General features: G+C 31.5%; 1 protein-coding gene across 3 annotated transcripts in view; it reads right to left on the bottom strand.

Moving 5' to 3' along the window:
• The window catches only part of LOC139519162 (G-protein coupled receptor GRL101-like), a 106,513-nt gene that overhangs the window by 28,405 nt on the left and 51,485 nt on the right, over positions 1-26,623 (bottom strand). For all 3 annotated transcript variants that reach the window (XM_071310997.1, XM_071310998.1, XM_071310999.1), the window contains 6 exons: positions 23,980-24,090; positions 22,479-22,595; positions 21,787-21,906; positions 18,928-19,023; positions 16,765-16,881; positions 7,813-7,956 (listed from right to left, as the gene is read on the bottom strand). In XM_071310997.1, coding sequence (XP_071167098.1) covers positions 7,813-7,956; positions 16,765-16,881; positions 18,928-19,023; positions 21,787-21,906; positions 22,479-22,595; positions 23,980-24,090 — 705 coding nt within the window. The remainder of the gene's footprint in view (positions 1-7,812; positions 7,957-16,764; positions 16,882-18,927; positions 19,024-21,786; positions 21,907-22,478; positions 22,596-23,979; positions 24,091-26,623) is intronic.

Raw genomic sequence — 26,623 nt, 5'->3', positions numbered from 1 at the left:
AAATAAATGTGTTTAGTTCCGATGCAAAGACCCTATCAGTGAATCAATGTTAAAGCCAAAATATGCAATCTTTAATGACCTGACAACAGTATCGTAACTATATCCCCTTTTAATAAGTCTATTTAAAGGTTTTGTTAGTTTCTGAGGAGAATACTGACATTTTTGTGCTTTATAAAGAATATTTCCATAAAGTCTGCCATGCATGGCGGGAAATCGATCTTTTTGTCAAATTCTTATAAAACTTAGTTTATTATCCCCTCGCCTACTACATGTAAGTTGCGTGTAGATAAAATTGTTATGGACACTCTAGAACCAAAATGCTCAAAACTTGGTATGGTGTTACTCGTTAAGAATATCTTAAGCGCTATTGACTTTAAAGTTCAAAGGTCAAGGTCACAGTGGCAGTTATAATACAAGGCAATATCACCCTTGTGGACACTCTAAAACAAACATTCTTCAAAAGATTTTAACCACATTTGGTATATTGTTCCTCCTTGTAATGATCTGACATTTTTTACGTTCAAGGCCAAAGGTCAAGGTCATGCAGATGGACTTTTTTTCCTCCTTGAAATAGCATAATACACAGGAAATTGGTTGCTCATTTTTTTACCTGCTGGTTCTAAAGACAATATTAAAGGTATTTCCAGTTATTGAATGTTTTGGTTGATTTCTAAAAAAATTGCTTATGTGTATCAAATATGCATATTCAATTTACCATTTTCTGCATGTGTCATATACAAATATAGTGTCCATATTTGTCCCCAATATGTTACATATGAGGGGATGCCACGCTCGGCATTGACTTGTTTGAACTGTAAAATATGTGCACTAGTCTGAATAATCACCCATATTTATGCCCATGTTTACTGATCTATCTTAAAGGTAAGGTAATGGGTTCGTTGATCCCTTTTATTCAAAAAGAGCTCTTTCCAGGAGAATATCATAATAATATAGACAAAAGGAAGGATATGGGGAAAGCAACAAATGCGGCAAAATATGACATATAGAAAACAAAATGGTTATGGAGTAAAAATTCGTATGACAATAACTCAGACGATACATAAAAAATCAGAATAATGAAGAAAAAGTTGGTTTCCCTATATACGTGTACCTGCAGTGTTGGTGTACGAGGCGCGTTTATGATTTTCATTATGTTACTTGATATGAAAAATTGACAAACTTTTTGAAATAATATTTTACTTGTAAAAGTAAATCCTGAGCCTGTAATAGCTGCTCTTCTTGTTCCATTTGAATTAATAGAAACAACGCTGTCGCCTTTCTTGTTCTCATAGAATCATATGATATGAGCTCTATGTTTTGTGAACGTCTTTCTTAACTGTCGTATTAGACTGAGCAGTGCATATCGCGCATGGCACTTTAAATGTATTTTAGCGCGAAAATTAACTTACATTTAGCTGGATTTATTGCCGTCGTAGTTCCATCTTGTCGCCTTCGTACTTGTATTCGATGGCAACACGACGGGATTACGAGGTCTTCACGAAGTCGCGTTGCCATCGTAAGACCTTCGGGTATCTTCGTGATTCATTCGTGTAGACATCGTAATGTCAAAACTGCCCGATGGAAACGATGGAAACACGAATGCAATACGATGTTCAAAGATGCATTCCCGGTGACATAACGATAGTGAGGATGGTGATACGAACTCAATACGAACCCTCAACATCGGACGCACCTTCGGGGATTTTTTAACATGTTAAAAAATTTAGAACCATTCCCGAAGTTGTCCCCGAAGGCTAGAAAAGTGGCCGATGGTTCTACGATGGTTAAAGATCGCACTACGAATAGCCCGATCTGGATACGATCAGTCCCGATTTTGAAAATTTCCATTATCGTGTGGCCATCGGCGTAAAAATCGGGACAGTGTGACGCGGGCATTAAGAAAAAACAGGATTGAGATAAATCAAAGAGGATTTTTTTTCACATAAGACACATTTATTGAAATGTTTTAAGTCAAATTAACGGAAGGGTTCTTCATATTCACGTTGTAAACTAACAGATCTAGTTGAACAATTCAATAATACTTTATTGAAAATTTTCAATCACATACAAATAGAAACAATAACACACGAAAATATGTAATAAAAAACCCAAAAAACACTCTAAAATAGAATATGACAAAAATTTGTGTATATGCGCCAAACAAAAATGGTGCACGATTTCAGTACAATCATTGTGGCTTCCCGTAAACAATTTTATAATGAAAAGAATCAATTTTAATTACATTATTATATGAGGATAAAACATATGATGATACCAAGGGACAATTTAAACGTTAACTAAACATTACACTGTTAAGGACGAAAGCACTATTTGTTAACCCTTTAACATATACAAAACAGTTCAGCTAATGATTTACAAATTTTATGGCATACTCTTCATTTGAAGAACATGTTTATTTAAACTGCAGTTTGTAATAAAATACAGAAAGAAAATTGCCAACATTTTATTAGTGTTATATGGGAATGTGTTTATTTGAACTAGAAGCAACTCTAACGTTATTTAAAGAAATCTTTCAGATCGAACTAATCAAATGCAAACATGAACTTCCTTCGTTCATTATTAGATGTGAAATGTTTACTTCTCGTCGATTTCAAGGATGATTTCAAAGAAATAGGTACAATTACTGTTAATTAAATTAAGTTCGGTTCAAGGTTGTTAAACCTTATTTTTGCTATATACTACAATTTCCTGACAGTATAAGACACAAATTAAATAAATGAATATATCATCATTAAAGATGCTCACTAAACACCAGCAAATTCCTTCTAGTAACAATCATTAAACAACAGGACGTCACCATACGTTCATCCAAAAACAAATAACTATTTAAAAGCATACGACATGTTTTTAAATGCCGAAAATATTTGATTGAGTTGAATACATACAATGTAGATCGGAACACAAATCATGCATCCAGGGTATTATCAAATAATACAAAACAAAGATATATATACAGGTGTTACCAATGACATTGATTGTAAAAATGCATGAGGGTAAATAAAGTCTAAAATCTGTGACAAATCTACAATGTACAAGGATAAGTATCAAATAATCTATGTTCAAAGGCAAACAAAAGTTCAGGAAACAAAAGGAAAACAAGAAAAAAAATATATAAGAGAAAAAAGAACTCAAATTATAGTATATAAAAATAAATATAACATTCCAGCACATAATAAAATCAACTGATTTAAAGTGCTAAATTATCTATGTGTAGAGAATAACAAAAATCAAAGTACAACATCGACAAAAACAACTCGAGGAGAAAACAGGAAGCTACTACATGTACGTTAAAATATAATCGAAAAGGGGATTATTAATTGAAATTAAAGGGAGACAAATTATATCATATAAGCACAGGTGCATGTATCTTACTTAGAAAAACATCCCGACAAATACAAGAGAGAATATAAATTCGAGGGATAATAAAAGGCTATGGATCGAAAGAAAAAATGAAAAAAATAAATCACGATAGCTTGAGAAAAAAGGCAATAAATATTGAAAAGTATTTGCCAACAGATTTAATTATAATATATATTAAGCTTAGTTCTCATTCCTGCTTCAAATCATAAGTAGATATAAGGAAAGTAATCTTCAAAGAAATATATGTAAAAAATGCGTATATTTTGTGCAATACAAGATTTTACAGTCAATGGATTCTTATAAGAAAACGTAAAATTGACCCATGGATTGTAACAGAATTTCTCAATAGTCTAGAGAGTACAAGAATTTAGTAAAGTACTACCGGACCACACTGAAACACCATCTCCAATCAATCAATTAACTTATTTCTGATTGCTTCTGACAGATTCAATGTACCAAATTATATTATTATCATATTATTACTGCAAGATTACCACTAGTAATAACAGCTGATTAATGACTCGTGGCAGGCTTAGTACCAGCTTACATCCAGAACCTTTAATAAGATAATTGAAGTCGTAATTCTTTCTAATTTCATTTGCCGGAACATAAATGAAACATTTAAAGATTTAATTCATTATAACAACACTAGGTTTAATACAGTGTAGTTTATAGGATAAGATGTAACGGATAAGAAAATAGTTTGCTACTTGCATACCCCTAGCATACCATTTGCAGATTTCTAGTAATTCTCTGTGCAAATCTCCAAATTAATTCAAAACCACATAATTGTTATTTTTTCTATAGATAGTAAATTATGCTACTAATGTAATGATAAAATTGTTATGATCTAAAAGTTAGAAGATGTCATATAAAGTGTTCTAAAGTAGAAAAAGCAATCCAACCACAAAGTTAGTTGACGAACGAGAATATCCATAACAGCAATACGGATAAATGTATGAGCAGGAAAAGGCTAACTAACAATGACCACTGCCCTTTCCTCGATCTTGATATCTATATCACTAATGGAAAGCTGAATACTAAAATTTATGATAAAAGAGATGATTTTTCATTTCCTATCGTTAATTATCCATTTTTAGATGGTGACGTTCCCTTGTCACCATCTTACGGTGTTTATATATCTCAATTTGTACGATTCGCTCGTGTATGTAACAATGTTTTAGATTTTAACGAGAGAAATGTATGTATTACTGAAAAAATTATTACACCAGGGTTTTCGATATCACAAACTAGTAAAACATTTACTAAATTTTATCATCGGTATAAGGACATCATTCGTAAATATAGCTCAACATGCAGACTTCTTATACGTTCAGGTATTTCACATCCAATTTATTATGGAAATATTCTTTATAAAGCACAAAGGTGTCAGTATTCACCTCAAAAACTAAAAAAAAAAATTGAATAGACTTATTAAGAAGGGATATAGTTACGATACTGTTGTCAGGTCATTAAAGATTGCATATTTTGGCGTTAATATTGATTCACTTATAGGGTCTTTGCATCGGAACTAAACACATTTATTAAAAAAAACAGTTGTTGGCATGACACAGGTTATGTTCTTCTCATATATGTTATGATGGTATGATACTAAACCCCTAACGGGAAGGATTGTGCCTGATGTTCATATGATGAAATCATAATCTTTCAGTCAGTTTAATTGAAGTCTGGAGCTGGCATGTCAGTTAACTGCTAGTAGTCTGTTGCTATTTATGTAGTATTGTCATTTTGTTTATTGTCTTTGGTTACATCTTCTGAAATCAAACTCGGACTTCTCTTGAACTGAATTTTAATGTGCGTATTGTTATGCGTTTACTTTTCTACATTGGCTAAAGATATAGGGGTAGGGTTGAGATCTCACAAACGTGTTTAACCCGCCGCATTTTTGCGCCTGTCCAAAGTCAGGAGCCTCTGGCCTTTGTTAGTCTTGTATTATTTTAATTTTAGTTTCTTGTGTACAATTTGGAAATTAGTATGGCGTTCATTTTCACTGAACTAGTATATATTTGTTTAGGGGCCAGCTGAAGGACGCCTCCGGGTGCGGGAATTTCTCGCTACATTGAAGACCTGTTGGTGACCTTCTGCTGTTGTGTTTTTCTATGGTCGGGTTGTTGTCTCTTTGGCACATTCCCCATTTCCGTTCTCAATTTTAACACAGGCACAAAATATAAAGCTACGAATAATATTAGTTAGATTTAAAGGGAAAAGCACAAACTTCACGTAACAAGGAAAACAGACAATAACTTGGATACATGAAACTATGAAAATCAACCTCCCGCGGATATGGCAAAATAAGGAAATTTTTAATTGATAACGTCAACTTACTACATAGATTCAAGCAATATGTTCATGATAAGTGAGTGTCAGAAATTAAAAACAGGCATGCGAATATGCCATTCATAGGTTAAACAAGTATTTTAATGTTCAATCCACTTGAAATGGAACAGATTTGTTAAGTTACAGATTCTAGCAAGATTCTCCTCAAACGGTCAATAACCTTCCGGTATTTCAAAACCCCCATCAGTATATTAATACGATGTCCTGCTTCTTGGACAGATTTTTTTTTATTGTGACAGCTGCCAATGCTTCCGATAAAGTCATATTTATATGATAGCAGCACGAGCATTATTTGATCAATGTAGTCTTGACATGAATAAATCACCTTGAATATAGAGGATGTTTACTTTAATATATCGATAAATGGGATGTATAGCCTGACTTGTGGATTATGAGTTTGAAGGTTCTTTTAGTATTTTCGTCTTTCTCCGAAATGTTGAATGGAGAAGACCGTTACAGATTCTAGCAAGATTCTCCTCAAACGGTCAATAAGCTTCCGGTATTTCAAAAACCCCCATCAGTATATTAATACGATGTCCTGCTTCTTGGACAGTTTCTTTTATTGTGACAGCTGCCAATGCTTCCGATAAAGTCATATTTATATGATAGCAGCACGAGCATTATTTGATCAATGTAGTCTTGACATAAATAAACCACCTTGAATATAGAGGATGTTTACTTTTATATATCGATAAATGGAATGTATAGCCTGACTTGTGGATTATGAGTTTGAAGGTCCTTTTAGTATTTTCGTCTTTCTCCGAAATGTTGAATGGAGAAGACCGTCTGTTAGCGTACATATGAATATTTTCCATTGTATTGCTTCCTTTTTAACATGTACCCTACATCTCCAACCATATATAAAATCAATAAATATTTCGTCCTCATTTTGCTTATATGTAAATGCAGACAACAGTTACTTAACTTTATTTCATAGGTACAAAAATACCAAATGTTCTTGCTATCTACACATTATTGCAAAATATACTAAAAACTCTGAAAAGCCTAAAAAAAGACTTCGTTAACTCTTGCTTTAAATATGTTGCGGTGGTGTTCTGTTATCTAAATTATTTTACCTCTTTAAAACAGTAAGTGTAGCATTTATCAGTTTCTAATTTTTCACTAAAGAAATACCCTGTATTATTTTGATTGAACGTTTAAAATGCTATATACGCTTGTAAAGATATATACACAAAAGAGTTATCCAAATATTAATGTACTTATTCTATATTTGGAAACCTAGTAACAGGTCAAAGATTGTTTTTTTTTATTTTGTCTTTGTCTTAATGGTGTTATCTTTTAATAAATGTAATGTTATTAGCAATAATTGGTAGATTTTTAGCAGAATGAAATGGCAAAATGAAAATAGCTAACAAACAAAAAAGTGTTTCTAGAACATCACGTGAAAAAGTAAAATTTAATTCAACAGAAACTGATTCGAACATCTGCGATGAAATTATGATTTTCAGAATTTTGTTTACCAGTTTCTGTTCGATTAGTGACACCCACCGAACTATTTTTCCTAACTTCGTTGGCATAATCTATCCAATGGTATGGCATCATACAGTAACGAATGTGTGGCCTTATGTGCCACTAGGGATGAAGAAGATAAGTAAGTAAGTACAATAATGAATGTCATTTAAAAAACAAGGGACGAAAGATACCAAAGGGAAAGTCAAACTCATAGATTAAAATAAAATTGACATCGCAATGGCTAAAACATAAAAAGACAAATAGAAAAAAAAAGAACACAAGACACAACACAGAAAACTAAAGACTAATCAACACGAACTCCAAACAAAACTGGGGTGATCTCAGGTGCTCCGGAAGGGTAAGCAGATCCTGCTCCACATGTGACACTCGTTGTGTTGCTTATGCTATTTCATTTAACTTTCTAAGACAAATAATACTAATTGGTAAAAGATTTAAGACATACATTTTATATTTACGCCAAACGCGCGTTTCGTCTACAAAAGACTCACCAGTGACGCTCGAATCAAGTAATGTTTAAAGCCAAATAAAGTACGAAGTTGAAGAGCATTGAGAAACTTATTGTTTTTAAATGATACTTACAACAAAGAGATTCGTCAGAACCTGACTCAGCATTCCAGCAATCATTCCTGTCATCACAAAGGTATTTCTTGTCGATACACCGAACAGTTGTTGTATGGTGAAATCTACATGGATAGTTTTCACCAACAGTACATGAATAATTATCTGGAAGAAATAAAACAGGATGTAAAAATTTCCATCGCAATTAGCTTTCCTTTCGATTTAAAAGAGAGAATACAGAAAAAGTATGAAACTTGTTTACTTACATTACTTACAAATAAAAAGCAAAATCAGAAAAATACTGAACCCCCGAGGAAATTTCAAAACGGAAAGTCCCTAATCAAATGGCTAAATCAAAAGCACAAACACATCTAACGAATGGAGAGAAAAAATGCCATATTCCTGACATGGAACAGGCATTTTCATTAAGTAGAAAACTGTGGAATCACATTGGTTCTCACAAACCTCGCGCTTTATGGAAATGTTAAATATATCGCCAAAATGACAACACCACGCGACAGGAACACAGTACAAACAAATGCAAGAACACTCAGGACAATAACAAACTTTTATTTAGGCTTTACAGGTAGTCATACTAATATACATAGATATAGGAAAATGTGGTGTGAGTGCTAATGAGACAACTCTCCATCCAAATAACAATTTATAAAAGTAAACCATTATAGGTCAATGTACGGCCTTCAACACGGAGCCTTGGCTCACACCGAACAAAAAGCTATAAAGAGACCCAAAATTACTAGACTAAGTGTAAAACCATTCAAACGGGAAAACCAACGGTACAATCTATATAAAAAACGAGAAACGAGAAACACGTATAAATTACATTAACAAACGACAACTACTGTACATCAGATTCCTGACTTAGGACAGGTGCAAACATTTGCAGCGGGATTAATCGTTTTAATGGTACCAAACCTTTCTCCCTTTTTCTGAACCAATAGCATAACATCACAACATAGAAAACCACACGATAAAATATCAATTGGAAGGCTTAACTCAATCAACAAAAGTAAATTAACACACTATGAACGAATAAATTTGATCTGCGATACCTGAATGCAAATGCACAGTTAATAAAATATAAGGGACAAACATACAAGGCCAAAAAGCAAACAAAAAAGTCCAAACAAAGCCATGGCAAAACATCACCGCGAAATATTTAACCCTTCAAAAATAATCACTTTAGAAAAAAACCGGTTTTTATAATATCTACAGGTAAATAAAAAATAGCTTTGTCGTTTTAGGTATACTACTTATGTGCATAAAATTCTTCCAATAATTAGGAATACCAAGAAAGTTATGTCATATAAATACATAATTTAACCCTAGATACAAATTGGGGTGAATATCAACAATAAAACTATGATAACAATTAGAGCTAGCTAAAACTTCCCTGTACAGATTAAAGGAGAATAATATTGATGTTCATACAAATGAAGTATAAAGAAGTGAAAATTAGTAGATATTCCAAATAATCAAAGCTGGTATATGACAAGATCCATATTAATATAAAATAACAAAAAAAAACATTATTAAAAGTATCAACAGGTCGAATTAACTTATGTCATAATAACAATACAAATGAAATTGACCCATTTGTTATGAGCATGCTAAATGAAAGAGTATCCTATATATTTGTTAACGCAATTATTATAAATTTAAGAAGAAAAAAGAGAACGTCTCTTTAATATAACTTAGAATTGGGCTGAACGCTAAAACACGTGTTTAACCCCACCACATTGTTAACATTCATGTCCCGAGTGAGTGGTTGTCGCTGATAGCTGTGTACCTTATTTGAGTTTTGATTTGTTATTTAAGAATAAATCAGGTCATCGATTCTCATTGAACTGTTTCACATTTTATCACGCTGGGGACTACCATAGCTTCTTTGACGTATAGCTTTTGATCAAAGTTGAAGGCCGTACAGTAACCTCTGGTTAATTACTTCTTCGTCTAGTTTGGTCCGTAGTGGATAGTTGTTTCATTGGAAATCTAACAATATATTCATATTTTTGAATTGTTATCTATTACTCTGACTTTCTTATCCACATGTTGCTTATTTCAAATATAAGGATGTTTGTAACATTTCAAAAAGCATCTGTCAATGCTAGCTTTATACCCGATGTGTATGTAATTCATGGGAAATTAGCTCTATTTCTAAAATAGTTTGAATGCAATAGAAGTCAGTCTATAATAAAATTAACGGTACCAATTTTCTTGCACCAGATGCGCATTTCGACAATACATGTCTCTTCAGTGATGCTCGTGGCCAAAATATTTGAAATCCAAAGCTTATATAAAAGATGTAGAGCTATAATCCAAAAGGTCCAAAAAGTATAGCCAAATCCGTGAAAGGAATCAGAGCTTTGCATGAGGGAGATACATTCCTTAATTTATAATAATTTCTATCATTTTGTAACAGTAAATTTTAATAACACAAAAAATCCGTATTTTCATGCTATAAATCTATATGTTTATAGGTGCATATTTCTACATCGTTTTCCTTGATTTGTACGACTACAGAAAAAAAGACATTTTATGAACAACTGAAATATTTGCATACAGCAATATGTCTAGGGTGATTACCACGACAGTTGCAAACAAGAATTACATTTGAACTATTGCAAACATGGATAACATCAATATTTCATATATATATATATATATATATATATATATATATATATATATAGAGTCTATAAGAATCTACCAACCTTCATACATATATTGTATATGTATAGGCTTTTATATTATCAAAGTTGAACTTTTTTCTACACCAGATTGACATTTGACAATAAATGTATATAGTGATGCTCGAGGCCGAAATTTTTGAAAATAAAAAAAACTAAAGACAAAAATGATAAGCTAAATAAAAGGACAATTAATATAAACCAAGCCCTGGTAAGAATTGACATTTTCATTAGGGAGACATATTTCGTATTTCAAGATAATTTCCAAACTTTTTGTAAAACTTTTGTAACAGCAAATTATAATACTTTTATAGTACAACGTTATTTGATTTTCAGCAAATTTAATTAAACATACAATGTATTCATCATGAGATATTACATTGGTCACAGTTACAGTAGAAGTAAGTTCACAAATAGAAGTACATGTAAAATTAATTGAGAAAGGTCGAATTGACGGCTCCTGCTTGCACATGGATGCGGGCTTCGACACTAACACCATAAAAGTAAGGAGATGTAGTATGATTGCCCTTGCGACAACTACCCCGCCACGTTCAAATCAATTGGACTTTCGCATTTACAGTCAACCGTACGACCTTCAACAATAAGAAAACCCAAGAGCGCATGATCAGCCATTAGAGGCCTGACATGAAAAATATGAAACAAATTAGTTTTAACTGTCTATTTCAAAATGTTTGCTCATATGCATATGACTTACGAGCAGCTGTATACTACCGTTGCCTTTATACATACTAGTAACAAAAATGACATATGTTTTTAACATAATATCTGAATTCTATTTTTGCACTTCATAATGATATCAAAACATCAACTATTAGTTTATACTATTTTTGTAGGGTTGTTAGCGTTACTGTGACCTTTCCAGTAATGGAATCTCATCTAAATTACCAGGGATGACAACGGCGGGAAAAGTTATTAAATTACATTTAATGACACTCTATTAATAGGTAATTTCAACATTCTAGCTATAGAAGTGGAATGCGTGAGTTAGATCAATCATACCCATCCTTCTCATCCATCATAAACTCTATAAGAACGTCTTTTGTTAACCAAGGTTTAAAGTTCCTACGGTTAAATAATCTTACGAGATCAATAAAACTTCATAAATTGTTTAACAGATTTGATAATGATTTTCGCAACGTTATTGAAATACTTGTTTTAACCGATATATTAGTCTTAGAATTCAATGAAATGTATCTGCAAAATGACATTGCATTGCAACTATAATCGTTGGAACAAGTGTAGCAAGATTTTCAAGTTGTTTGGTGGCCGTAGACAATTTCTTAATGGAAAGGGCGCATACTTAGTTCTGTTGTACTAAATCTTTAGATTTCTGTGTCTAAGATTGTATCATGTGGGTGTATAGTTTTCGTATCATGCATTTATTCACTTCATATTCTTTTTTTACGCGATATTATAATTGCACTTCTTTCTTTATAGCACCAAAAACTGCATAGCTTGTAGTAATACTTCAGCGAACATGTTTCATGGCAATCCGTACAAACAGTTCTGTATCTAAAAAATACTTTACAGTGGAATAACCCTACAGCGGCGATCATAATCTTTCTTTATCATAAGTAGGAAGTAATTTCAGTTCTACCATCATAATTCACACTTTTGTTTTAACAAGTGCCCCTAATAGGAGAATTGATAATTTAACCTACCGAAAATGATAGCTTTGTAACTTCAATCTAAGACAAACGTGACATTTATCATTACTGCACTTTAGCTTCGAGCTTAAATTCTTTTAATAATCATTAATATTTGAAAAATCTTCGCTTTTATTAAAGGATCAATTTGACATTTAAAAAAAATGTGTACTTTATAAAAAGAGAGACTAAACAAACCAATGTGAAATACAAATTGGCAACGCCATTTAAAAAAAAAGGAGATCAAAAACACAAACAACAGTATATAAAACACTACTTTGAAAATTTAGGACTCGGCAAAACAAATCCCGCAAAAAAGTCAAAAGGGGAGATAGCTCAGAAGGGTAGGTATACCTTTCTCTACACGCACCATTTATTATGTTGTCGTTTAAGTTAAAACCCGAATAAGTATAACTCGGTAAATCATCACATTCGCAAGAAAAGACTTGATTGTGGTTACGACAATTTGAACTTAGATAAAATGACAGAAGGCGTGATTTTAACTTTATTACTTGGAACTCTTGGTTAAATAGCTTCAATGAAAGCAGCGAATCTCAATGAAAAAAGTCATGATAGGAATGCAATTTCTGAAATGCAATATTAGCTGAGAGATGTTTTCTCCAATTGCAGGCACAGCTCGAATGTTTCATATAAATATAAAAATTCACAATTGAGGGACCGAAATGATTTTTTTGTAGTAAAATTTTGTTCAATTCATGATTAAAGTAAGAAATCTATGTGTTACGTTATCGTCGTTTCTCTTAGGACGATGTAAGGAAACATGTATACCATATGAAAAAAGGAAAAAAATTAGATGGGTTGCAACCTTTGCCAGAAGCCCAAACTGTTAGAGGTAAACCAGAGGATGTATAATGTACTATTTGACAACAGAATGCAAACGTTTATAATAATTGCAAAACTGCAATATTTCAAAGAAGGTGAGATAAACTTCTCCAAATACAGGGTAAGAAGGTTCAAACGTTATACAACCTGTTAAAAGTTCTGTAGTATTGAATTAAAGAAGATGTGATATAATCGCCAATTGGACAACTTTTAATAAATCATCGAGTGATACATTTTTTTTGTCAGGGACAGGCACTTATCAAAATGAGGTTGTTTACATAGAAACCTATAGATTGCAACCTGGTAAAACATCAATAATATTCATAGTAATACACAACTTGTCAGTTAATACTAACTGGACAATTGTATAGATAAAGCCGATACCGCAAACTAATATTTTATTTGTTCTTTTCCTTCCTTAACCATGTTAACCTATGACTTCAAACATAAAATACGACCCTGAATGTAATAGCTATTGCCATTGATAAGAAGTTTGGTATTAGGAGAAGATAAATTGTTTAATTAATTTCTATTATATAACAAGATTAGTGAAGGTTTCGTTGTACTTTTCGACGTATTTCTTTTATTCCATTTGTTAAATTTCAGAAAGATAAATTACGTCATTTTGAATGCATTGCCCAATGAACTGATAATTCATTAGATTGTGAAGGATCTTTACAGGGTATAATAATTACTCCGTTTAGAAGGGAAAACATAACTGCGGATCTTAATTATTCAAGATTTACAACCACAATGTTCTTCAGTGTTGGTTTTTTTTTTTTTGCATTAAATTCATAATGATTTTTGAATTCGAATTTGATATCTGTAAAAACAAGATAGACACACTTGTATCAACTTGTATTCCAACAAACACACTTCCTAATATTCCAAGCAATTAAGAACTCTTTTTTAAAAGCATAACAAGAACGTAAAAAAGACTTCAAATAATCTGAAATTTCTCAAAGTTTGTATCAAACAAGTATCTTACGTTTAAAAAAAAACCTAAGAGACGTATTACAACGAAACACATTATCAACAAAGAAATGAAACATTTTATAGTGTATTGAATCACGTTCATCAATTATATTTCTACTGCTCACTTAATCGTATCCACGATCCGTTTATGTACTCTGGAATCTTCGGATGATCATACATTGGAGCAATGTATAATATTTAATAACATCGAAATATCGTTATGATATCATTCTATCTCAAAACGTTACTAAATCTGCACTGTTTGTAGAAAATGTGTTCTTGGACAAAATTAATGTCTAACCATAGAAGGTATTATTATATATAACATAACCATGAATATGTTAATGAGCTTTTAGTTTTTAATGCTGCCCTGTAACTTCATATGTTATTTGACCATTCTTGATGCGTCTTATATATAGACGAATCGCTCGTATGACTAATTATATATACATCAACGTTTTTGATGAGTTTTAAAACCTCTACTCAATCCTTAAATTAAATCCATTAACAAATAATATAGAGTCATGAATCTGAAACTATATATCAATCTGTATAATCCAAAGTATTCAGTATTGAAACGCCATAAACAGTCTGAGGAAAAACATTTTATTGTCCGATTATAACATATAAGTAGGACCGCCAATTGTCATAGCTGTATAGCAATTAAATTATGCTTTGTTTTAATTTCATGATACCTTAATTAATGTTTGTATTTAAATAAATATTCAAATATCTCCTTGTCATGTTAGATTGATAACCTTTAGAATTATTCATTCAAAGGATCTGAAGGTACAACCAACTTCCAAACTGTCTATTCATTCATGTTTGCATGAGCCAAGGCTTACTGGATTGAACATATCAAGTAGCTCTAAAGTAGCTTCCATGCCCTCTTCTAAAGACTTTGTTTGCATTTGGCGATACTTTATTGCTTGATCAGGTTTCTTTTTTGTTTTATTAATTTAAATTTAACAGCTGTGTACGATCAATCAAACATTTTATGGAAACTCTGATCGACAGAATGTTTTCACCCACAGCAAATGCAAAATACAAAAACATACATGCATAATACTGCAGGTGTTTCTTATATTACACAGACTAGCGCGATTTTGTTTTATCATTATCATTATGTACATTCATGTTGTAATTAATCGCATCACTTAGGAGTAATTAGTGGTTATAGAGCAATGCATTAAAAAAAATAATCTGCAAAGAGATTTTTAATGTGAAATTGCACCATGAACATAAAATTGATGCACAGTCATTAAGAATGTTTGCGATAACACTTAATTCCTACTTCTAGTGAACATATTTCTAAGTTGCAATTTTCTCTCAAGGTAGATACAGTTGATGTAATTTGCTATAAATTTAAAAATCACGATCATTATATTCCGTGAAAAATGAAGAATATGTGTCTGAATTCAGCGCTAAATTATTTTCAAGTTGAAACCGTTAGTTTGAAAGAGCTTTGTTAGATCTAAAAAAAGTACAATTTACTTTTATGGAAGTAATATTGAGATTCCTAACGTTAAAAAATGTCTCCTTGCAGTCGTTCAAGGTTCTAGATTCGGCATGCAAAATAGACCTAAGAATAATTTAAACTAATTTTTTAACTTCAATATATGGATTTTGCCTTTTTCAATTTCCGTTTTTGGTTATATAGCTCTTCAACTGTGTAGGTTCTGATACATTCTTGGCTTTTTAATATTCGGCTTTGAGCATTCCGGATTGATAGGTCAAGAAATGCACTTCGGACGTATACAATCTGACACGTGTTATTTTCATATTTTAGCTATTATTCCCTTTTAGTATATAGCTCCTTCCATATTTCGGTTCTTATTTCAAGTTTTGGTTTAGAGAATTTCTGGTGAAGGTTAAAGCAGTATGAACGCATCAAATCTATAAAGTAAATTTTTCATTTTTATCCCAATAGGTCGATGTGTCTAATTTTGTTGTTGTTGATAGTATGAATAAAAAAATCATGGGAAGAAATAATACGTTTAATACGATAAGATGGACCAATATACATAATTAACATTGGGGAATTTTAAGAACAAGCGGAAATGGAATAAAAACAGTGCATGAGGGTGAAATATTTCAATTTAATATTTGTTTTTCAATCGGTTCTACTTTGATTTTGATCAGAATTAGCAGATGAAATCTACAAAATTACACACAAGCACTAATTCCTTTAAGTAAACTAGACAACACACTTTTCTCGGGAGATAGTGAAGAAAAAGAAAAGAATATACAAATTTATATTTTCAAAAAGATTACGGTCAAGTACAATAAAATATTTGACAAAGTTTAATAAACTGTTTGGTAATTAGAAAGTCAAATAATATATTCAGATATAAAATCTGATTCAAACGGCTGTTCATCGAACCTAAAAATATTACAAAAGAGCGTTCATTTGGGTAATTGTCTTATGGGGATATACCATTGTGAGAAAACGAAACTTATTTCTAAGTGTCAAGTACAGATAGCACAGAGACGTTTCTTCTTGGTATCTATTTTGGATGTCTTTGTGTTTAAAATAGTTCAAAGAAATATTTATTCAATAGCAACAACACATTTCAAAGCTTTTATAATCGCTTTTGAGCTGTTTAAATCCAACTTTTTTGTCATCATATGATCAAAATAAAGAAAGATGGACAACGACTCCCGTAAAGTTCAAATTATCAAAGAGAGACGTTGGACTGACAAAAACAAGCGAATTATAATCTTATATTAATTGTTGACAGATTGGCTTTATAACGCTGTATTAAGTAGATATTTACCACATGTGTTTTCATCATCACAACTATATCCACAGTCACATTTGCCATCACAAACATTTGATAGTCTTATACATCTACCATTACCACAATGATAGTCATCTGCCTTACACGGACCACCTGCAAAGAAGACAAAATTTGTGAATTTACTAACAAACATAGGTTATAAGTCAGGACATGGATAGTAAGCTAACACACTCGTTTTAAAATACATTATTCGATTGATGCTTATAAATTGATGACGCTGTAGTCCCATAATATAACTCTTGTTAAGTTAAAACATATTCCATTTCCCTGTAATATGTTTATCGGATGTATCCGAAATATAACTCAAAGTAATTAAAGAATAAAGAAAAAAAACCCATTATTTTAAAACTTTAATATGACCGATAAGAATGTTCAAAAGGTAGAAAGGGCCTAGTCATTTTATAGGAAGATGAACAATAATCGCCAATGATGTACGATAAAATTGAAACTGCTTAATAAATACAGGTAGCCTTTGTGAGAAATAAATGAAGATAAAAAACAAACTTTATTCAAATAATTATATATGGTGAGATGTATAGATATATAGATCGATATTGATTGCAGGTACATGTACATTTGTACAAGGATAGATAATATTTATAAAGGTTGATGTTAATAATTTATAGTGGGAGTTTTTTTCTCATTTGCTTTTCCCCGACAAATGAGACTGTAAAAATTGGGGCCCCCTTAGTTGCTTCCCTGGGCAACTGAGGGTTGATGTAACAGGTGGTTGTTAATAAAATATGTTTAATATTAAAAAAAAAAAAAATTAAAAAAAAAACAATAATCGCCAATAAATTGCAACAGTAATTTAATACTTTACGTTTTACGAGCTTAAATTTTCAACCCAAAAATCCTAATAACAAACCCTACACGAAAGTTCATCCGATAGCGTTTATGCATAAATATTTTGAATTTTTGCCTTCGGTGGACATCACTAGCCATAACATAAACGTTATCGTCCATGGTATCAATAAGGTTATTGCCTCATTAATGGTTGCATGTCATTTCCGTATATAGCCGTTATTTGGCATTAACAGTCAAACATGATATCATTGGACTACACATTTAAACTAGAACTGTTCACACAAATAAACAAAATTACTATAATTTGCATTGTTACTATATTAAAGTAAAGGATAAAACGACATCCAAAACCTAGATTAAATCTCATGGTGATTAGATTCAAAATTTGGCTTAATATTTTCTTAATAATACAATATTGTATGCCATTTGTGCAGATTAGGACGAATGTTACTGGATTTTCGTGACAGTTGTTAAAGAGGAAGCTGTCAAGACCTCTGATAATTAAACAGGAGTCTTTCATTTTTATTATTCTCATTATATTCTTTTTTTCTGTAATCTATTTGCATATTAGATAAAGCTCTGGTAGGGTTGTCAACCATCAACGTTCTAACCACATTGATTCTTTTATATATAGCATCGTAAAAATTCGAAAATATCTTTTCTTAATGACTAGACAATGGACATGATATGGTAAATGGTAGATGTTATGTTATAAATAAAAATGTTTATTGCCAAATCTGGTTTGCAAGCTGTCACAACAAGAGAAAACATCTTATTACCGATCGAAGAACCTAATATTCCTATTAATCAATTTTGTTTGTAGACTACAGTTAGCATCGTTCACTTCATATGTTGTTGAAGATATGTGCAATTGAGCAAATAATTCTTGATGTTTGGCTCTGATGAATGATTAATTTATACAAATAAACAAATAGAATAAGCAGTTTCATGACAGACAAGAGTACCAGTAAATATTCAATGATGTTTCGAAAGTTTAAAGCATTTATACCGATATTCTGTGCTCCTCTCCCTAAGGTGTCGAAAGTTGTGTGTGAATGCATGTATGTGTGTTATTTTTATCTAAAAAAAGAAGCATAATGCTGGATGTTCATAACGTAAACAAAGCGACCACAAAGAAAAACAAAACTTTTCATTACAAATGTTTAAATTTACGAATACAACTCACCAATAATTTACCTATTACAACATTGTTACGTAAATTTGGACCAAACATGTCTTTTATATACAATGTAATATACATTTATATCGTGAACCGTGTAGGTATTGTTTTTTTTATATCTAAGTAAAGGATCAAAGTTGATAAAAACTCACAGTTAGTCTCATCTGATTGGTCGTTACAATCTACCCAACCATCACATACTAAGTCCATGTTTTTGTATGTTCCGTCTCCACATCTGAAGTAAGAGCCTTAAACAAACATAAATAATTTAATTTGGGATGTAACGCGTCCTCTGATTGGCTGATGTCGTTTTGTTTATCATATCATAGACACAATTTTGTCATGTGACCATAACGTCATATGTCATATGCTACGCACGTTATTCAGTGTGTATCATATTTTTTATGTTATTTCTTCATAGACAGAAAAAATATTACAGTCATTCCATAAATAACAGAATTCAAAATACATCAAGCCATTACAGACTCAGCACATGTTTTTGATATATTTAATCATAACAGACACTTGTTGCCTGCGTGTGGTAATGCTCATGGTAACTCATCTTTAGGTAAAGATTTGAGCAAACGAAACCTAGGATAAGGTATTTGTACAATAATTAATTCATTTTAGCATTCAACAATGCGTGTGGTAATGCTCATGGTAATTCATCTTTAGGTAAAGATTTGAGCAAACGAAACCTAGGATAAGGTATTTGTACAATAATTAATTCATTATAGCATTCAACAATATTGTCATAGAGGTTATTTATGTGTAAACTGGGCGAATAACTCACAAAATGAATAAAAGTCTTGAGGAATTCCATAAAAAGTTTGTGATCAGCAGACAAATGTAAGCACCAATAACTTCTAGACAAAATGTGTTTCATCTTTAGTATTCTTGTCTAAAACGTTTACAATATCTAATTAACAACAGTTTACATATACTACTACTTGAAAATATACAGATGACATATCCTTACTAAAGTATGGAAAAAAGTAATGTAACAAAAATACTAAATTTCGAGGAAAATTCAAAACGGAAAGTCCGTAATCAAAAGACAAAATCAAAGGCTCAAGCACATCAATCGAATAGATAACAACTGTCATATTCCTGACTTGCTGTAATACATAAGATCAATTGAATCGTAAATAAAACAAGACCTATAAGTACTTGCTTCAATTGACAATTATTGAACCTCTCCTTATCTTAAGATAAGTGTCGGTGAATTTTGTTTCTTACATATGTTTTAGATTTTTTAACTAGTGAAGAAAGAATATTGGTCGCTGTTTTGTGTACTTATACTTTTTGTGGGTCTCCATCTATTGATATAGAACTCACACGTTAAAGTGAAACTGCATTACATCACACAGATATAAATCTTTCATCTTAATCTATAATTGCTTAACATATTTTCCAATGATTGCATATCTGTATTTCAATTCAAATGTAGATATTTATTATATCTTTATAGATTATATAATTGTAGTCCAATTGCATCTAAAAATTTACCAAGTCATTACAGAAGGAATCAATTGTATTTATTCTTCCAAATCTAATAGAAGTATTCACTAGTAAATGAATTTAACTCTGAAAAGACTGCTCTGTTCTAACCATTATCTTAAAAGCCTAAACTTGTAATATTTATCATTGTTTAAATTTTGTATCTGAATTTGTTTTGCAGATATTTCCTCATGTAAATTCGGTACACATCAGACGTTTACCTTGCAGTTATACAGTAATGCTCACTAGCTTTCAGACAACCTAGTACTTCGTTCGCACAGTTAAATACATGTAATAACGTTTAAGCAGTCAGCAATAACAGAACAAATCATAGTTTACTGCAATGAATGTAGTAAAACATTTACCGAATTTTGACTGTGGATATTTTTGAAAATGGACTGAATAATTTGACATTGTTCAATTTTTGAGACCTGTTCAAATCAAATGACCGATTAAGTTCAAAATATATTTAATAGTTATATTTCTCCATAACTAAAAATCAGTAGTTATTTCAGGACAATCTCATAGATATCGTCGTATAAGTTGCTGGTATGCTTGCAGCTGCTCTTGTGCAACTTATTCCTCATGTGTCATTAATACATTTACATTTCTTTTGATTAGCTAAACTTTGTAATAACTTAGGTTATCAACGTTAATGATTATTGTGGGTTTTTTTTGTTCATTCAATAGCTTTTATTCATAAACAGTTTGACCTTCTGGCTTTGATAGACCACAGTGGCCCTAAAATACACGTTATCTTTGAATTCCATGGTATCAGCAAGGTAATTGCCCCAACAATGGTTGCATGTCATTTCCGTATTTAGAAAGCTGTTGTATGTCCCCAGTCACGTTACAATGCTAAACTATTACGTCATGCAATATATGGAGTACTGTCCTAATGAAGTTATATTTGAATAGTGTTGGAGAAAAGGTTCACATAGTTTAATCTGATGTTTTATTTGAAAGTGATACAGTAAGAAATAGGTGTCTACATAAATTAAAACAAATTGACATATGTGTCCATCCGACACACGCCATTATAACTCTTGCTGAGTTTGTACAAGTTAAGTTATTTTCTGTGAGTAACTGTCATTCCACAATGCATCCTTAAATTCCTGTTACTGTCGTTATGAATACGGAAACATAAATATAACATAATTAAACGTCGTCTATGTTTACAGAAGGTACCTGCTCACAACTCTCATTTATTGCTGTCATTGATTGAAGTACAAATCATCACAGGTATTGTTATGGAGATTATGTTTTACCAGTTTAAAATGTTAGTGAAACATCATCACAGGGATTCAATATACACGTAAAAATTTACGATCACAATTTTGATTGTATAAAGATTACTTCAGATTTTTTTTGTGAAAAAAGTAATAAAACAAAACCAAATTTTTAAAATACCCAATTATTATGCATGTTAAAACGCACAATCAATGTTTAAATGTACTGTCAGGGAGAGAGATGGATGTTAAAAAAAAAATCTACAGTATAATTTTACTGACCACAATTTGTTTCATCACTAGCGTCTTCACAGTTTATCTCCCCATCACAGAGATAGCCATAGAATATACACTGAGAATTGTTACAGCGAAACTGGGACTGGTGGTAACAGTCAGAATACTCTAAAAGATAAAACATATACTGAGAACTGTTATATCGAGACTGGGTTTGGTGGTAACAGTCAGAGTACTCTAAAAGAAAAACGTTTAAATTTCAGGAAAGATACACAAATTAATATTTTATTCGATAATTTAGACTATATTCTTATGTCTTTAAATCTAACATTGAACCTTCAAATCTTTAAGTATTTGATAAAGATGTGTTGTCTGTGAAGGCCAATCATAAATATCAATTTTAACACTAAAGTACTCTTTCTCCTGGCATTGATTGCAAAAGTCGAATTTTGAACATTTCTGAATTTTCGGTTTGTAATACTCTTCAACTTCGTAAAACAGTTGGCTTTCCAAAGTTATACCTCAAGAAACATGCATCTGATCTACCAAATTATACGCCTTGTATCTTTGGTTAGTGTTTACCTTCGTCTTGTTTATTGTGATCAACAACAAATAACAACACAACACCAAACATTGTTAATTCAATCAGTCAGAAATAATCCTGTTTTGACAAAGCTGATCATTATATTTAACCACGCTTTATATATTTTTCGACCTTATTCGAAACAATAAATACCTACCACAGTGTTGCTCATCAGACCAATCACCGCAGTCATTTTCAAAATTACATGCTGCATCACGTGGTACACAAAAGTGGTTTTTACATTTACTGTGAGTTGGTGGACATTCGTATACCGCTAAAAAAAATGAAAAATTGACAATAGTAAGCACGTTATCATGTTAGTGACGTATGCATATTTATGAATCTGCAAGTACTCATGTATCAAAATTACCTAACATTACTAATGCGTTGCAACAAATTATCTTAATTTTAGAATTCATACCAAATGTCCTTGTTATTATAATAAAATTACACAGAAATAAGACAAGACATTAAAAAAAAATATGGTCAAATGGGTTTTGTGGATTGTCCAAGGCCTAAAAGTGACCTATAGTGGCTTACTTCAACGCCATGTGGTCTCTGGTGGAGAGTTGTTTCATTGGCAATCATACCATATCTTCTTATTTTTATAAAGATCTTAATGTGTTCTGATATCCTACTTCATTAATGTAATAACAATGCATTGATTTCATATATCCGTTCAACTTTGAAATTTTCATTTTATATTTAAGAAATCAATAAGAACTTGAGCGGATGATTAGACAAACTTCAATCCATATATGCAGTAAACTCAAACTATTATGCAACTGTTAATGAAGCATATATGAAGCTGTTATTCTTAAAAGTATGTCAATTGCAAAACAAATGGAAAAGCTTTTCAAAAAAGATCTTCGAAGATAAGGTTGATTGAAATAAGATCGTATGACTTTATTGAATAATGTTCCTGCTTAATAAAATGCCTTAATTGCCATGAGTAATAAGGATAAAGATGTTTTTTGATATTGCTTTCACGGCTGAAATAAATCATATTATAGAAAATGATTAAAACTTAGAATATTTACACGAACAATTGAAATTGGTATAAATATTTCAATGTTAAGTACAAAACAACTGTTACATCCATAAGTATAATCATAACATACATGTTCTATTATTAAATAGTGTCGATTCATAAGATGAGTAATAGAATACTAATAGTGAACCAATACTAAAATATGACATTTTTTGATTTTGTTACTTTTGAACTTGCTATGGTTCTCGCGAGTATCAGGTTATTTCTGCTGAAATATGTTTCGTTAATCAAACGTTCAAATTATTTTCTCTTTGTCGATACTACTACTAATGATAGACTTCCCGTTTCCGTTAAATCATGAATCAGTAGAGTTTTGGTTTTGGCACAAATAAGAATACACCAAAAAGAGTATGTTCGAAATGAATCTTGTTTTGAGTTACAATTTCAAATTTGGATTAATTCACCAAAATCACAACAAATCGTAGCTAATGCAATGACTAAATTAAAAAAATCTTCTTTTTGTGGAAAATGTATATTCTTGCAATCCATGCATTACGTCAGAAATAGCTCTTATTTTGATTTTTTTCTCGAAAATTCACTGAGAATAGGCAAATTTTCATTGATTTTTGGGTATGAAACATTTTTGGACTTTGAGTATTATACTTACCACAACCCTCCTCATCCTTTCCGTCCACACAGTCCTGTTTTGTATCACAACGTCTAATCATATCTATACACACACTGGCATTACACTGGAATTCTATGTCTTTTAGACAACCTTGGATGAAAAATTTGTACCACATAGTGTATCATGTTAATACATACATGGTATGTCACTGAACTTTAGAGAGTTTATACAACTTATATTGTAAATACCTGTATCAAATAGTGTAACATGTTTATATACCACTATCCCAGGTTATGGGGAGGGTTGGAATCCCGATAACATGTTTAACCCCGCCACATTATTTATGTATGTGCCTGTCCCAAGTCAGGAGCCTGTAATTTAGTGGTTGTCGTTTGTTTATGTGTTACATATTTGTTTTTCGTTCATTTTTTTTACATAAATAAGGCCGTAAGTTTTCTCGTTTGAATTGTGTTACAGTGTCTTATCGGGGCCCTTTATAGCTGACTATGCGGTATGGGCTTTGCTCATTGTTGAAAGCCGTACTGTGACCTATAGTTGTTAATGTCTGTGTCATTTTGGTCTTTTGTGGATAGTTGTCTCATTGGCAATCATACCACATCTTCTTTTTTATATTATACACACAATTGATTGACAATGCAAATCTTTGAGATCTTTTTATTTTTAAACTTGTGTACAATATTGCATGACGGTGCTAATGTTCTTTGACAGTTTTGATATTTTTGACAAATTGAAATACTAGTCCTTTTTTCTCGTTACCCTCGAAATCTTCCGAAGACCAGTCGAACCGATTCTATGTCAATTAGTTTTCAATTGAACGATCATATTAAATATCATATATTTAGATATGCAAACTGAAGATTTATTAGTGGCATTGGGTTGCACTTTTATATCAACGTTTTAATCTTGATGAAATTATACTTTTTTTAACTTCAACCGTGCAAAGGCTGCATAGCAAGGCAAGGTTGTTAAGGTCGTTAAAAACTTCCAACATCATCAACTTCAAAGGTTTATAGAATTAATACTACTTTTGATATTTGCATTGTTACAGATTTCTACATACCAGGTAACCGAACTCCTATGTAAATTTAAACAGATGAAATCATTAATAACTGACTAATTAATTTTTGTATCAATCAGTGGAAAACATATGTCTTATTTATGACTTGCTATATGTATTTCCCAACGAAAATGGTGGGTTAAACCTAGTTTGATAGCTCCTCCCACTTGTCCGGAATTTGTTGCGTTAAATTAAAAAACACTTGGTGAGCAACGCAAACCGTTATAAAAGGTTAAGGTCACAGGCATTGGAATCTAGTAGCTAAAACTGTGTAAACATACATTACAGACATTCAAAACAACCGACTTTTGATTCCTTCATTCTTCCTCTTTGTGTCTCGATTATCAAAATAGTACAAACCACTTAACTTTATATTATTGATATTACATTGACTTCTATTACATCACGAAAGTATAGTGAAATTACATCTTCGTAAATTTGTGAACAGAATTGCCAATTTGTCCATTTTGTTGAGTAATATTAGTTTGGATTTCGTCGTTGTATTGACCGATTTCTTAGTAAATTTAAACATTTGTCTATTTGCCACGGCACTATTTAAAACAGATTCACTTTATTTATTAGAATACAATATTTACTTTATGATTGGCAATGATGGGAAATCAGTTAATCTATGGATAACCATATACCGTGGTGATTTGGTTATTTAGCTAGTGTTAAAAAAATTATCTGCTCTAGGTATTATATTTCACATATTTTTGAAATAGTTTTTTTTAGTTATCAAAGACTGTCTATGATGATATCGGATGATATCGGATATATGCCTTATGTCGTAACTACAGTCCCGTTCCCTTTTCACGAGTGTGAATTATACTATTTATCGGGTTAGTAATAATATGGGCAACACGACGGGTGCCACATGCTGAGCAAGAGCTGCTTACCTTACCTCAGTTTTTGTTTGGGTTCTTGTGGCTCAGTCTTTTTGTTCTTTGTTGTGTCTTGTGTACTATTATTTGTCTGTTTGTCTTTTTATTTTATAGCTATGGCGTTGTCAGGCTGCCACAATTTAGTATTGTATATATACATATATAGTTTTATTAAAATGATATTGTCCGTTTGTTTTCAGTTGTAATGTAAGAAAAAAACAAATTTGATCCTCGATGCTGTTCAACTTTGTACTTGTTTCAGCTTTCCAACTTTTGTATTTGGGCGTCACTAGTAAGTCTTGTGTGGACAAAATGCACTTCTGGCGTATTAAAATTTTAAACTTGTTGCCTTTAGTTAGCTATTATTCGTGTGTTTCTTTGTCAATTGGGTTCTCCTATTTATTTAAATTGTAGTCCTGTAATGTTGTGTTGTCCTTTTAATGTAATATTTTACATGGCCATAAAAGAGGGAGGTTTGGCATGCCACAAAACTAGGTTCAACCCACCATTTTTTCCCTTTAAAAATGTCCTGTACCAAGTCAGTAATATGGCCATTGTTATATTATAGTTCGTTTCTGTATGTGTTACATTTTAACGTTGTGTTTCCGTTGTGTCGTTTGTTTCCTCTTATTTTTGAGTGTGAATTCACATTACTATAATACGTGTAACGGTACTTATCTATCCCAAAATTCATGTATTTGGTTTTGATGTTTTATTTGTT

This window comes from Mytilus edulis, chromosome 4, assembly GCF_963676685.1.
Source record: "Mytilus edulis chromosome 4, xbMytEdul2.2, whole genome shotgun sequence".
Classification (NCBI taxonomy): Eukaryota; Metazoa; Mollusca; class Bivalvia; order Mytilida; family Mytilidae; genus Mytilus; species Mytilus edulis.
The sequence above is the reverse complement of the archived record's forward strand: the minus strand, read 5'-3'. Positions and strand labels throughout refer to the sequence as shown.